Here is a 15439-nt window from a genome sequence, read left to right on the forward strand (position 1 = left end):
AGATCTATATAATCAATCTAACGGTGAATTTGATTGATAGTAACATTAATTGATTATTACAATATTCTACTCCTTATATATATATATGGTAAAATCATTTTTGCAGCCGCTTTACGTACAACAACGACAGGTGTATGGTTATGATTTCCCACATTTAATGCTTTCATCATTTGTATGATTATGATTCCCCGCATTTAATTCTTTCAAGTATATATATGACAAGTATTTGATCGTTGCACGTAAGCAGCTGTAAAAATGTAAACTCCTATATATATATATATAGGGAATAACATCTATCCTTTTAGAACCTAATCGTTGATTTTCGTCCATCAATGGTTATAATTTATTGGATTAAAATTATTAATTAATTAATAATAAATTTGGCCCATTAAGTTTGACCCAATAGATTATAACCGTTGATGGACGAAAATCAACGGTTAGGATCTAAAAGGATATAAACTTATATCCTTTAAAAAGATAGATGTTTTTCTCACACATATATATATATATATATATATATATATATATATATATATATATATATATATATATATATAATAACATGGGGATGATAATGATAATAGTGGAGTGGAAGTGATGGGACTGGGTTAAAGGTTAAATTGAATTTCGAGTCTCTTGATTTTTATTTTATTTTAAATAAAATCTTTGTTAAAAAACACAATTTTAATTTTTAAAATTTTATTTTTTAAAAGCTTCATCCAGAAATAGATAAACAAAAAGCACATTTTATTTTGAAAAAGAAGTACTTCGCGATGAAAACGTTTAGATTTATTTAAAACATTATGATATTTAAAAAAAAAAAATTAACTTGTAGATAACATTAAAACGACTTTTTGGTGGTTTTGATTTTTTCATAAACTTATTTAGGGGTTTGTATTTGTCATTTAACATGACAAAACAAAGTTTTCTACACACACAATATTTTGTAGGGCCCACACTTTTTGAAAAAAAAAAAAAAAAAACTTCAGCACGTAAAACGAATCTCTATAACATTACACAATCATTTTTCCTACAACATAACTCTTATAAAACTCATTTATTTAATTTTTATAATTAAAAAATAACTAATTTTTTATCAAATAATTTTGTGCTCTAATTTTTTTTTCTTAAAACACAATCAACCATATCCTAAGACATTCGAATTTCAATGTGCAGCATGCTTTTTATCTCTTTCAATCTAACGCGCTTCTCAAGGCCCCTCCCTTCACTTTGGTTTATACTTTATACCCCACCAGACCTTCTGTCCACACCAAAATAGGTTTTGAAGAATCATGGTTTATTTATAATGAGTGCTTATATATATATATATATATATATGAGTTTTATTAATTTCTTTTTACATAAAATAGTTATCTTATGTGGTAGAGAAAAAATGAGTGAGTCTCACCATTGTAAGAAAAAAGAAAAAGAAGAAAAAAGTAGAGTGCGAAGTAAGAGAAAATGAGATAAGTTATCTTATGTGAAAGAAGAGTAATATTTTCCATATATATATATATATATATATATATATATATATATATATATATATGGAAAAAAATATTTAATGTTACTTTAGATAACTTTATCTAATGTTCATCAAAACGACGTCTTTTTAGGGTTAAAAAATTAAAAAATTAGAATGATAAAGACTATTATAACTCTGAAATAAATTAAAATTACAAAAACACCATGATTTCCGCCCCAAAACGACGTCGTTTCGATGAACATTAGATAAAGTTATCTAAAGTAACTTTAGAAAAAACAAATCCATATATATATATATAAGGTTTGTTTTTCTGCAGTTATTGCAGGTAAGTTATCTGCAGTAAGCCCAATACGACATTGTTTTGGGGCAGAAATCATGGTGTTTTTGTAATTTTAATTTATTTCAGGTTATAATAGTCTTTATATTTATAATTTTTTAAGATTTTAATACCAAAACGACGTCGTTTTAGGAATAAATGCAGATAACTTATCTGCATTAACAGCAGAAATATTTTTTCCATATATATATATATATATGGGTGAAAATATTAAAATTTTATTATATTAATTTATACTCTTTATTTTATTGTGAGTTCAGAATTACTCATGTTTAAGTTTATCTTTGTGAAAAAGTTAAAATAATTTTTTTAATATATTTCCGTTGCTTATTCACATTCTCTAAACTAATTATAACCAATTTACAATTCTTATTTAATTTATATATCCTCCTAAATAATTAGTACTAATTTAAAAAGGAAAAAGTATTTCTCCAGTCACAGGAGATAAAATTATCTTTAGTGAGCTCAAAATTTTGGGATTATAAGATTAAAAAATTATAATGATAATGACTAATATAATCCTGCAATATATTATAATTACAAAAGTACATTGATTTTCGTCCCAAAACAACATCGTTTTGGGCTCACTGGAGATAACTTATCTCCGTTGACTGGAGAAATCCTTTACCCATTTAAAAATTATAATATTACATTTATTGCATGCATTATTTGAAATAAGAATAACATAGATAAAAATTTCAAAAATATTTCTTCTCCAAGAATAATTTTTTCTGCCAGTTATTTATTTATTTTTACAATATAGGCGGACACGAATGTAAAAATCTGAATTAATTTTGTTTTCATATTTGCGTTTCTAGTCTCATGCTTTTTCATTATTATTTTGAGAATCCAAACTTAACCAAGAGTGGGGAAGAAATTTGCAGCGAGAAAGAAGAAATTAGGGGTAGGTGAAACAGGAAGGAAAAAAAAAAAAAAAGATAGTGATAGAATTTTAGGAAGTGATATTAGTCTCTAAATTTATTTAGAGTGAGAAATGTGCATTTTCTATTAGAAGGATTTGAAATAACTCACTTTCCATTTGTAAAGGCAATCTTACAATTTTTGAAAGGTAAATTTAGCAAGTGCTGTGGACCCGTGGTTAGTGGAACAAAGTAGTTGATATGTAGTGGGAATGTAGGACTTTGATTTATCTTCATTTATACTTGGCATGGTTTGCAATATATTGGTGTGTGAACACTGAACGCTTATTTCATTATTTCTGAGACTGATGACACGACAATCACAAACACACCTGGCCTACCAAAAGATCCAAATAATAATCAATAGTCTTAATGCCCTTAATGATTCCTCCATCAGCTTTTTTCTTTGCTTAAGTTTTCAGCAAACAAATTTCCACACTAAGGCCAAACAAGAGAAGCTCACCGTTATTCTGCTTTTTCAGTCATATTTACCACCAAACTAAAAGGTTTTCTGTTGAGAACCAATCCGTTCCCCAAACTCCAAAGGGAATGGTAAAAACTAAGCATCATGTCTTCCTCTACCATCTGTTTGGTGTATGGTCTAGGCAAAAGAAATGGGGCATCATAAATTTATCTGCATGGTCCTAATTAGATGACAAGAATTAAGGCACTCCTCACGCTATCCGATCCTTTCTAGGGACAAGAAATTGTTACTTTTTCCTAGAAACAATAAAGGAGCACTAAAAACCATATTTTTCTTTTTATTTATCAGTCCTTAAATGCATAACCAGAGGTGATAGCAGACCCATTTAATGACTGCATGTATGCAAAGGCTGAAGGGCCTTTGTCTATACCTGCTTTCTGTCCTAGCAGCCTCAAGTTTTGACCACTTGTCACACTGTGCTACACGTGTGTCTATATAAGTAGTGGAGAGCTCTAGGTTGTTGTTCACACATGGTGCTCAGTGCTCACTACTTAAGTGCTTTTACTTCTTGGTGTATTTGAGGATTTCTATTATATTGTTCTGTCTCTCTTGTTTCTGAGTGTTGATTTTAGAGGAAAGAAATGAGTTATTTGGGTGTAGGTGTTAGTCCTGGGAATGTCCCAGTGTACCACAGCACAAACCTGAAAGTATTGGATGGAAGGATTAGGATAACAGAGTTGGTGTTGAGGTGTGTGATCCTTGGTTTGGGAGTTCTTGCAGCTGTTCTTGTGGGGACTGATTCCCAAGTCAAAGAGTTTTTCTCCATTCAGAAGAAAGCTAAGTTTACAGACATGAAGGCTTTAGTGTAAGCTCTCTTGCTCTCCAATCTTTTTTCTTTCGATTGCAAAAACATTGCAGGTTGTGCTCTCCTAATTTTGATGGCCAAAAAATTTTGCAGGTTCCTGGTAGTTGCTAATGGGTTAGCTGCTGGCTACTCCTTAATCCAAGTGTTGCGCTGTATCGTGAGTATGGTCAAAGGAAGAGTACTCTTTAGCAAGCCCTTAGCTTGGGCCATTTTTTCTGGTGATCAGGTACCTTTATATACCAAAACACACACTGCTTATTTGCTCTTCTTTTTGCAGCATGTCCAAAATATTGGTTCCTCACTGCGTTCTCATTTCACAGCATTTTGTTGATAGCTTTCTGTGTGACAGTTGCCCAAAATTTTGAAGTCTAGCTCAGGTGTCTCTCTTTAGTTGCTAAGGTGTTCATGTCAACCATTTTTAACTAATGCATCCAATTACTTTTGTTCAGTCTATCTAATTGATCAATGGAATAGTGAAACCATATCAAACTAATTAGGCAAAATCAAATTCATAGGAGAGAGTGGCGTTTAATTGATTCATCTGATTGACTTTCAATTCAAACATTTGATTTTGTTATGTAGTAGAGGCCCTTTGCATGCATACCCTGTGTCAAAGACTCAGAGTAGGGTCGGTTTGGATTATGGTTTGAAGTTGAGGCTCAAATTTGTACAGCAAGCTATAATGTTCTCAAATTTTGTCACGTCAAGCAAGGGTAACTGGTACTGTGGGACCTCTTCACCTGTTAGGGAACTATGCCTGTTTGATATTATGAGTGGTGAGGATCATTCATCCAAGGCATACTTAACCCCATGGTTGGGGATCACAAATGCCTGCTGGTTGTTGAAGTTTTTAATTTGTGGTTTGGAATGACAAAAGCAATTTTAAGACAGTGGGTGTGGTAGATATGGTCTTTTCTTTCAACATGTGCTACACCTTTATTGAAGAAAGGTTTTTATATTCGTTTTATTTCTTTAATAGATCTGTTGAGATATATAAAACCATTAAAAAGCCCTCACTCACCAGCTTAAGCTTTTGGGTTGAATTGGTTCTTTACATAGTATCAGAGCCTCGTGTCCTGGGTTCGATCCTCGCCGCTCTTCACTTTTTTTCAAGTGAAATTTCTTTGTTCGCACAGGTAGGTGGGCCTGTGCATTGTCCACCCTTCAAGCCCAATGAGCTCTCGTGTGAGGGGGCGTGCTCAGATATATAAAACCATTAAAAAGCCCTTACCCACCCGCTTAAGTTTTTGGGTTGAATTGATTCTTTACGAGATCAATCTCATAGGAATGGATCCTGATCCTAAAGAACAATTCTTTTCTTTTCTTTTTTTAATAATCCACGGCTGATAAGTTAAAACAAGTACTACACAAACACAGTAATAACACTAAAGACATAACTTTTCTATTTATGCAGGTAATGGCATATATAACATTGGCTGCAGTGGCAGCTGCAGGGCAATCTGCTGTGTTTGCAAAGCTGGGACAGCAAGAACTGCAATGGATGAAGATATGCAACATGTATGGGAAATTCTGCAACCAGGTGGGAGAAGGGATTGCTAGTGCTATTGTGGTTAGCCTTAGCATGGTGGTCTTGTCTTGTATTTCTGCTTTTAGTCTCTTCCGTTTGTATAGCGGTAACAAGAACAAAAATGCATGTTGGTAGTTTAGAAACTACCATAGATTCGAGTTAATAACCTACCACTCACCCCCACTGTTTCTTGTCCAGCATAGTAGTTATGTAATTTACAAGGCTCTTTTCGTGTATATGTTGTAGTGAATGATGATGGTAATATGAGAATTCGGCTGTGTTATTGATCTAGACATCGAGTGCTTGATAATTGGTGGCAGTAAAGTTGGAAGTTCTTTGATATATTTAGCTACTTGAGCATGCTAGATATGATTCTTATTAATAGAAAGGGAAATGATTTATCTTAATTTATGTCTTTTTAGAATTTTATAATTATGTACTAATGATAGTACATAGTTATAATACTAAAATTGAAAGAAAAAAAATTCTCTCTTCAAACAGTGTTTGCTAATGTGAAAAGTGAAAAAAAAATACAACTTTAATATTATAACTTATATTATCCTTAATATAGTTATAAATTGTTAAAAGATTATAGTTTACATTTTTTAAAAGGACAAACTTTTAGTCCTTAGTTACTACCTTTAATATTATAACTGATGTTTTTAAACAATTTGATGTGTTTGATTTTGCACTTTGCACAGCTTTTTTTTAAAAGAAAATTATGTTGCTACAAAACTTTAGAACTCCCGAAGGTAAGAAATTGTCGCCACTAATAGGAAGCATATTTACTGTGTGTGATTTGCCTTAAAATAAGGTCGTTACAAGCGATTTGGGTTGATGGTGACTTTTATATGTCAATATATTCGTGACTGAATTTTACAAGGGAAACATAAGTATCATGGATATAATAAAATTTTCTATCTGCTTCAAAAAATGTGGAACCCACTTAATTTTATTCTTTTTTTTTTTTTCCTATACGAGGAGTCGTAATGTTTGTATATCTTTAACAGAAGACAATTATCTCTTGTTGCAAGAGAAAATATGCTTCTATATTATAATATATATATATATATATATATATATTAGTTACTTTTTAAAATTATTTAAAGTAAACAGACATATTTTATTTTATTTTTGGTAAACTTCTCAAGTATTGTTTTTGTTTAGTGATTAAGACTATAATGGTGATAAGGAATTTAGGCAATTTAGAAAATATTACCTTTGTATATTTATAATCGTTTTATTTAAAAATTTGGAATTTCGATCTAGAAACGGTCAAGTGAAAACATGTGAAATCATTTTAAAAATAAAAAAAAATTGGAAATTGGTTTATACAATGCCGTTTTGAATTAAAAAAAAATTCTTTTAAGGGCTCAACAACATCTTAAATACTATGTGAAGTTTGAATTTATTTTTAAGTGTAATTTTTATGCTTAAGGTTGAACTTGAATATGTTCTCCTAATAATTTATTTGAATGTACATTACTTTATGGATCTTAGTTTATTATTTAATTTATTATATAAAATAAAACATATATATTAAATTATCATCAACTTGAGTCCACTGTCCACCATTAGACCAACGAACAGTGGACGAATACCTTCGCTGATTTAATAATCAATCTAACTTTTAAAAATTGACATTTTTTCCTTTTTTATTATTATGAAATACACACTAAATATAAAAAGTAGATGATTTATAAATCAGTCAATCTTTTGCGTAAATTACTTACCACTATTGATGATTAATTTGTTTTTACTATAATTCCTTTTATGGTTTTGTATTTATATCTTATTCATTTTTGTTTTATATTTTTTCTCATTTATTATTTTTTCAAGGGAAAAGTTCACCAATGCTCCACTGGTTTGCTTCAGAATCACCTATGTCCCTGTGTTTTTTTTCTATCACATATGCTCCTGTGCTTTGTAAAAAATTAAAAAATCAAGAGGCATATGTAATAAAAAAACATATCCTTTTACAAACCACAAGGACATATGTGATAGAAAAAATCACAATGACGTATAGTGATTTTGAAGCAAAGCACGTAGACTTTGGTCAATTTTTCCCTTTTTTTAATCCGTTTTGAAGTTGACGTTGACCTTTGCATTAATGTCAACTTATGTTTTGTATTGAATTCCCGATTGCAACGCATCCTTTGGTAATAAAATCTTCCATTGAAACATGTGTAGTTGTATTTATGGATTTAATGTGAGGTGTAACGTAAGAGGTATCAAACTGGTTTCTTATATTTTCCAAAATAATAAAAAAATGTACAAAAAGAGAAAAGGGTAGGTAGACTCCACGAGTCACCTTGACGAGGTGACATGTAACAACATTAACATGCGAAAAGCAACCATACCCATACGCCGTCTTCTGAGTTTCATATTTTATGTTTTTCTTTTTATAATTGTTTTACTGCAATATAAATAATAATCAGTTTTGGGTTTTTAAACTGCATTCCTCTATCCAAAGGGTTGTTTGGTTTCTAATCTGCTCACTACTATGGTAAAGTTTCCATCATCCCTTTTATTTTAACTTTGGTCGATTTTACATTTGATTCTCCTTTTTTGTTTTTGATCAATTATATATAGCTTTTGTGATGATGATGCTGCGATATATCTATTATTTGTTTTTGTTGATTGTCACTGAAATCGCATGATTTATCTCACTGCTTCCTAGAGAATCACCCTTTTCTATTATTTATTTCTCTTTTATTTTTAATTGTTAAAAAACAAGATTTTGGGATTTCTTCTCTCCGCTGAGCTGATGAACCACTGTAGTGCAGACTCGTTTGAAAACCAATTTTCTTGAGTCCTTCGTGGAAACACATTATTCATGAATTTTCTTGTAGCTGCTTTGTTTCAATGCTGGGGGAAAATCCCGAGGAAAAAAAAATCTTAGCTTACCAGCATAATTTCTTATTATTATAATTGTGTTAATATTCTATTCACAAAGAAGCCTGGATTTAAATTTTAGATTTAAATTGCTTTCGTTGTAATTATAAAAAAAAAAAATTGTAGAAGAAAATGTGATTCCACAATTACATTTACAATGCAGTAGGCGTCTGCTAAAAAATGATATTATTGTTGCGGTCCAATTGTGGTTGCGACCTTTGCTGCTATTATTGTTGCGGTCCAAAAAAAATTTTGTTTTTATGATTTTTTACGATATTGTTATGTTACGATCTTATGTTGTATGATTTTTTATTTCCTTTCAGATTTTTTTAATTTTATGTAAAATTTCGATTTCAGACTACTTCAAGGCGCCTAGCAGACAGGAAAGTCGCGAGGTTTCAAAGGAACATTGCAAAGAGAGGATCTGAAAACAAGAAAGGAAATGCCTACCCTGTTGGCCCAATTGTTCTTGGGTTCTTCGTCTTTGTAGTTGTTGGATCATGTATGTTCTTTTACTTTCTTGACTACATCTTTCTCGTACTTTTTTTTCTTTCAATTAATCAATATTCGAACATTTGATCAAAGATTTATTCATACTACATCATTCTTACAATTTTCAATTAACTTATATTCAGAATATGAGCTGAAAACAGGTTATTAGTCTACTAACTTATTTATATACCTTGTTATGCACTGCATCTTTTGTTCATATACCAAATATATTGAACTACTTAAGCTTATCAGGATTGGATATTTAAGTTCTGAAAATGTACCTTCTCTCCAATGGATTCCAACAAGTTATTTGCAAATGAGATTAGTTTAAGTAAATAGTGTATTGTGTAAAAATTTATTGTTTGCCCAGACTTACTTTTTCAGTAAAAAAGAAGGTTGACTCATTTTTTTGGTTCACAGCTCTGTTTCAGATCATTAGGACCGCTACAAGTCGTGGGATGGCATAAGGAAGGAGGAATGTTTATGAAATGTTATGTATAACAAATAGGTGTGTTCATCAAGAGTGAAATGAGAACAACTGTGATTTGCTAATAAATGAATGTTCCATTTCTTAAAGTGTATTCTCTCTTTTTCTCTAATCTACTATGCAAAACAAGCGAAAGCGAATCTTTTATTCCTAAATCATAATTTGAAGTAGTAGACATATTAAAACGAAATACTTCTTAGGATAACAATTCCAAATGGTCAAAATCATAAAGGCCATACATAATGGTGTCAAAATCTTGATCTGTATTTGTGGGCAAAGATAATATCATATTCTAATTAATTAAACTAGTACTTTGTGGTATTATGAATAACGGAAAATGCGAATGCCCAAATAGGGGAGAGTATTGTTTGGCGTGGACATGTTCTGATAATATAGCGGGAGCATCCATAAATATGGTCCAAGAATTTATTTTTGTTTGTTGCAGCAAAATTGTTAGACGCAAGACCAGTATCACAGAAAATTGTCAATTAGACCCAATGCTCCATTTTCAAAGATGGTAAAAGCATGCGATTCAAGTGTATCCAAATATTTCTGGACGTTTAGGGTGTTTATTCTTTTTGCAAGTACAAGACTTATGGGTTTGTAGTTTATATCGAATTTTCAAGCAATATAGTGAGGGACTCATCGATGTGGAGGAGACCTTATTCATTGCTCATGTCAACCATATACAACGAGTAATAATTTAATCTTACATGTTTTAAGAGACAATTTCCAACTTCTGAAACAGACATATAGTATACTAACAAAACTGAAAGATGGCAACAGGGAAAGAGATAAGAAATCTCAACAAGGAACAGGATATGGTTACTTAGGCAATTTTACGGTTCATTCTACCTTCATATGCTGATTTGCTCTCATCAGATCTTCGACTTGCTTTGGTTGTGACGCTTCTGTTGCTGTAGTTTCGGGAACAGTCAGAACTTTTGGAAAACTTCCGTCCATAAGAGCTAAAATCATCCATCTCAGGATATACTTTAGCATCATCCCCAGATAAGCTTTCATCATGCAGAGAGCCAGAGGCCAGACCCTCAAATTCCTGCAGGAAATGAAGTTATTTGATAAGAAACTTGTTTCAGAAAGACAAGGGAAAGAGGAGGCACTATTTCAATACTTTTACAGTACAATGCTTGAGAGGTTTAGTTACCCTGGATCTTGACTTGGCATTGTAGGGTGTTAAGCATGGATTTAGATCTTTGAGTAATAGGTCATCGGAAAGGTCCTCAGAGCTGAATTCCTGCATAAATTGTTGAGCGGATAAACCAAAATATTTATGAGGTTCAAAGATAATAGAATTGCTTATGGTATTTGGATTGGTTTCCGTGACCTAAAATCCATTATATAATTACATTTTCAATTATATTCTAATTGCAAGCATACCCAAGAATTAGAAGCATCTTCCCCGGCATGTGTTGGTGTCCTTGGAGAACTTCCATAACCTTGGAGACCTGCTTTTGCTGAATACTTATCGGCTTTGACCTATCAAGCAAATGAAGTATAAACAAATGAAAAAGCAATAAATATCCTACTACCAAAAGCTGAAAAAGAAGATTCAATTTTAGAAAGTTTCTATGCAAAAACATATAAATAGTTGCAATATGTTTATCTCGACTCATTGTATGCAGGTTGAGAGATCATCCCCAAAAAAGAAAGGAATTTCAATGAGTAGCCTTTGCTTGACAAATAATGACAATGAAATGTTGCAATAAAAGGATGTAAGCTATACCTCAGCAAGATCCTCTGCAAGGCTTTGAAGCTGACCAGTGAGAGAAGAAACCTGTTGCTGTAGAGATGGAATGACCAGTTTTGCCTGCTTTAGTTCTGAACCTTGTTTCTCTACAAGTTCTTGAAGCTGAGAATTCATGACATCAGGGAACAGTACTGCACTCTTCAATGACTTGATTTCTTCTCTTTGCTTCAAGCACAAATCCTTCAGCTTCTCCACCTGCAAATTCAACAAAAGCAAGGTTCAAAACTGCAACAACGGAATATTCCGGGGCATAAGAGCTGAAAATTCAATCAAGTTTTAAACTTGATTACAAGTAGACATTAATTAATACAAAATTCAAAGACCCAGAATTGAAATGCATGCTATTTATCATTCCCCAAGAAAATCAGATCACAAAACAACACGAATGCAAGAAAAAAACACTTACCTCTTTATTCTTTTCATCAAGCATGAGTTTAAGCTGAGAAATTTCCACCTCATGCTCCTTGTTGATGTTGAGAAGCTCCCTCTCGCTCCTAAGCACCATGGCCAGTGTCCTGGTGTTCACCTTCACCTCCGTCAAGGCCTTCACCGTATCTTTCTTCTGAGACGACGCCGTACCCTTTCCGAAGAGCTTCTTCTGCAGCGCCGAGAAACCGGTGACCCTCTTGGCATCCTTCTTCAAATCTTGGGCAATGAAATCCGAGGGAATAATCAGCTTTGTGCTGTGGTTCCCTGACTTGGGTTTCTTCTCCATGAACTTCTTTACCATTGTGGTCAAGCTTGGGTCCACCTTGGTGGTGGGTTTAGCCTTGACCAGTGCACGAGAGGATGAGGATTTGGGGTGTTTCAACTCATAGGATGAAGAAGGGTCAGTTAATTGAGAGGAAGTTGAGGAGCGAGAGTCGTAGGAACTGTACCTTGAAGAGGGCTTCATAGAAAACGCCATTGCAGAATGAGAATGAGGTACTTGCTGAGACACACACACACACACAGTGACAGAGAGAGAGGGGGGGGGGGGGGGGGGGGGGGGGGTTTGAGCTAAGGTAGTAGAAGGAGGTTTTTCTTTTTTGAAGGTATTAGGATGTTGTGTTGAGGACACGTGGCGGATGATTAAGAATGTGTCTTTTGCCGCTGTACTAATTCAAATTTTCACGTACTGGGCGCGGGCTCTGGTTTGATTCCATTTGCTTCCTATTATTAAAAAAATATACCAATCAATCAGTTAGAACTTAGAAGTGATGACCACAGGCAGTGCGGTACTGTTCATCATTCGACTTGTTTTCTCTCGCGTATACATTTGCACGCACGGCTAAACACCCTTCTAAAATTATTGGGCAGAAGAATTAATCGGTCAAAAACTAATACAGTTAAATATATTATGAAACCTTACAAAACTATTCTCATCACTGATCGTGATAGGACTGATATCATATTAAGGGGGGTTTGGTTGATGAGAAATTTTTTGAATACTAGGAAAATAGTTGGAAAGTGAGTTTAGTAGGAAAATGTAAAAAAAGTTGTTTGGTTGGAAAAAAATTTACTAGGCAAATTAAGTAAGATTTATAAAGTCTATGTTTGGTTTGAGGTAAAATATACATGGAAAAATAAGTGACAATTACGAAAATATTCCTGTTTTTAAAATTTTTTGAATCAACGTTTACCTTTAGTTTATTTTTTTTACCAACCCCTCTAATATAAAAATTAAAGAAGTTGCTAGAGAAATATAATATAAATATCCTTTACCTAAAAGTTTAATCTTAACAATGTTCCACATTTTCCAAACTTAGAAAGACGCATAATCAGTATCTTGTAAGCATCCTTTGCTTACAGCATTGTATGTAGTAACATACACTCAATCGTGCAATCAGGACGAAAGGCATCAGCTTCCATTTCCTCCATAATCCTCTCAATCTCATTGACTCTTCCAAACTTAGACCAACCACCAGAAACAGCATAACATTTAAAAGGTATCTTGCCTTTCATTGAATTAAAAACAGAACTTGCAGTGCGAGCGAATGAAGACTTACCAGAGGGTATCAGAGGGTATATTTGGGATGATATGTTGTGGGCCCATGTGACATAGATGGGTTTCTTCAAAAAAACCACCCCCTCATTTGCTTTTCAAACAGTGCCTATGCATAGCTAAATGGGAAAATCGGTGGAATGATATGCATTGTGTTTCCCTGGGCATTGAGCAAGATCTCCTTCAACCAAACGCATGCTTCCCATAATCCTTGATTCATTTGCATAGGGTAATCCAAAAAACTCCGCAACCAAACACCACCTTAGTTCCAAGTAGACACTTTCGTGATAGTAAAACTTCGAAGGGCTATACTTTTTGGCTCAAAGTATCAAAATTAGGTGATTTTATTTTGATTTCACATAATTTTTCGATATCTACGCAATAACACCATATTTGGCATATTTTATCTCCCATAAGCATAGTTTGAGTTTGCAACAATAGTTCCACAATCACAATAGTATTTAAACTCATAGCTCATGAGTTCTTTCTGAACCAACACTGTGAGCTGCAACACGTGCCATCAATTTCTTGGCCTAGTTTTTCCATGGTTAGCCTTTGAACCAATCATTTTTATTTTATTTTTTGGTAAGGAACCAATCATTTTTAAGCAACAAGATCTATACTTTAGGGCTTTCCGTAAGAAGGAAACATTGTTATATGTGGTTGCCTTGTATGTGTTGATAGAAAGGAAACCACTATCATGATTAAAAAATTTGGAATATAGATACCTACTTTCTGACAAGTTGAATAAGTTTTACATAATAAGTCATCATTCGCATAGATAAAATGTGTGAATCGATGGCATGTGTTGCACCTTATGGTGTTGGTTCGAAAAGAACTCGGGAGCTTCTGGATTTAAACGCTCTTGTGATTGTGGTATCATTGTTGCAAATTCGAACTATGTTTGTAGGGGATAAAATATGTTAGAAGAGATGTCATTGCATAGATCTCGAAAAGATATGTGAAATAAAAAAATATCACCTGATTTGGATATCCTAATCAAAAGATATGGCCTTACGAAATTTTATGGTGACAATATTGTCTATGTGGCGCTAACATGACATCTTATGACGTGTTTGACTACATTGGATTGAAAAAACTTATCCACTCAGCTTTAACTGGATAATTTTTTTGACCAATAATCTTAAAAAAATGCTATTAACCTCGCACGCACCATGAATATTTATATTTAACTCTCATTATCCATGTATTTGAAGTGAGCACATTTCATATATGGATTTAGGGATCGTCTGGTGTACATAATAGGATAAGGACAGATAGGTTAAGATAACCGGATAAGTATGGGTGAAAGTGGGCTGGGCTGGACCAGGCTTTGCTCCGAAAAGCCTAAACCTATGCCAAAAAATTTCAATTTAGCCTAGCTCAAGCCTAGTATGAGTCTAACTGTTAGCCTGACTTGACTCGTTTATAAAAAAACAAATGGTCTGGCCTAGCCCGTTAACCTGTTAATTTTTAACTTTCAAACAGAATCATGAATCAACTTCACAAAATACTAAATTCTATTGCTAAACCAAAAACCACAATTTCAATGTCCAAACAGAATCATGAATCACAACAAAACTTATCACAATCTGCATTTAAGTCACTTTTAAAAGCAAAATGCTCAAACTAAATAACATATATTTCATCATATCCAACAAACAAATCCATACTATGTAAATTAAAATAACTACATGAATCCAACAAACACATCATGATCCTTGTAGTAAATATAACCTCTCCCAAAAATCTTTTAATATATTCATATACATAATCTAACTTGCTGAGATATTAGTTACTCCCACATAAGAAATAAAGTCAGATTTACTATGATAATTCACTTAAAAATTAAAGACATATCATATTAATATAATGAATATACAAGAATAAAAATGAACAATTAAATAAACTCATCTACGATATTCATCACATATATGACATATTATATATATATATATATATATATATATATATATATTACTCTGCATATATACGGTAATTAAAAATTGTAAAATAAATTTACTAAAATATAAATTAGTATATATATATATGTGTATGTATAATTATAATATGAAACAATATAAATTCCAGAAAAATAAATTACTGAAGTATAAATTGCTATAATATAAATTATCGAAATATAAATTAGGCAGAGATAGGATCAACTTACGCTGATGTAAGAATGATAAATCATACATCAAATCTGAACTGTTGAATTTTGTGCATCTAACAGTTGAGATTTATCAGAAATTA

At 32.5% G+C, this 15439-nt stretch overlaps 3 protein-coding genes across 3 annotated transcripts; 2 read left to right on the top strand and 1 right to left on the bottom strand.

The window, feature by feature from the left end:
* Window positions 1–3145: 3145 nt before the first annotated feature.
* LOC133290312 (CASP-like protein 2B1) lies at window positions 3146–5874 on the top strand. The gene is made up of 3 exons (XM_061488394.1): window positions 3146–4032; window positions 4126–4258; window positions 5447–5874. The coding sequence occupies exons 1-3, from the start codon at window positions 3809–3811 to the stop codon at window positions 5693–5695; spliced, it is 606 nt and encodes a 201-aa protein (XP_061344378.1). The 5' UTR covers window positions 3146–3808; the 3' UTR covers window positions 5696–5874.
* Window positions 5875–7977: 2103 nt separating this feature from the next.
* On the top strand, window positions 7978–9456 carry LOC133290321 (uncharacterized). Its single transcript, XM_061488406.1, has 3 exons — window positions 7978–8066; window positions 8813–8957; window positions 9368–9456. The coding sequence occupies exons 1-3, from the start codon at window positions 8064–8066 to the stop codon at window positions 9412–9414; spliced, it is 195 nt and encodes a 64-aa protein (XP_061344390.1). The 5' UTR covers window positions 7978–8063; the 3' UTR covers window positions 9415–9456.
* Window positions 9457–10183: 727 nt separating this feature from the next.
* LOC133290323 (uncharacterized) lies at window positions 10184–12109 on the bottom strand. Its single transcript, XM_061488407.1, has 5 exons — window positions 11609–12109; window positions 11179–11397; window positions 10833–10931; window positions 10600–10689; window positions 10184–10491 (listed from the first exon to the last, which is right to left on the bottom strand). The coding sequence occupies exons 1-5, from the start codon at window positions 12107–12109 to the stop codon at window positions 10264–10266; spliced, it is 1137 nt and encodes a 378-aa protein (XP_061344391.1). The 3' UTR covers window positions 10184–10263.
* Between the last annotated feature and the right edge of the window lie 3330 nt (window positions 12110–15439).

This window comes from Gastrolobium bilobum, unplaced genomic scaffold (genome assembly GCF_033153095.1).
Source record: "Gastrolobium bilobum isolate Gb01-03AN ecotype WA unplaced genomic scaffold, APGP_CSIRO_Gbil_v1 utg1595, whole genome shotgun sequence".
Taxonomy (NCBI): domain Eukaryota; kingdom Viridiplantae; phylum Streptophyta; class Magnoliopsida; order Fabales; family Fabaceae; genus Gastrolobium; species Gastrolobium bilobum.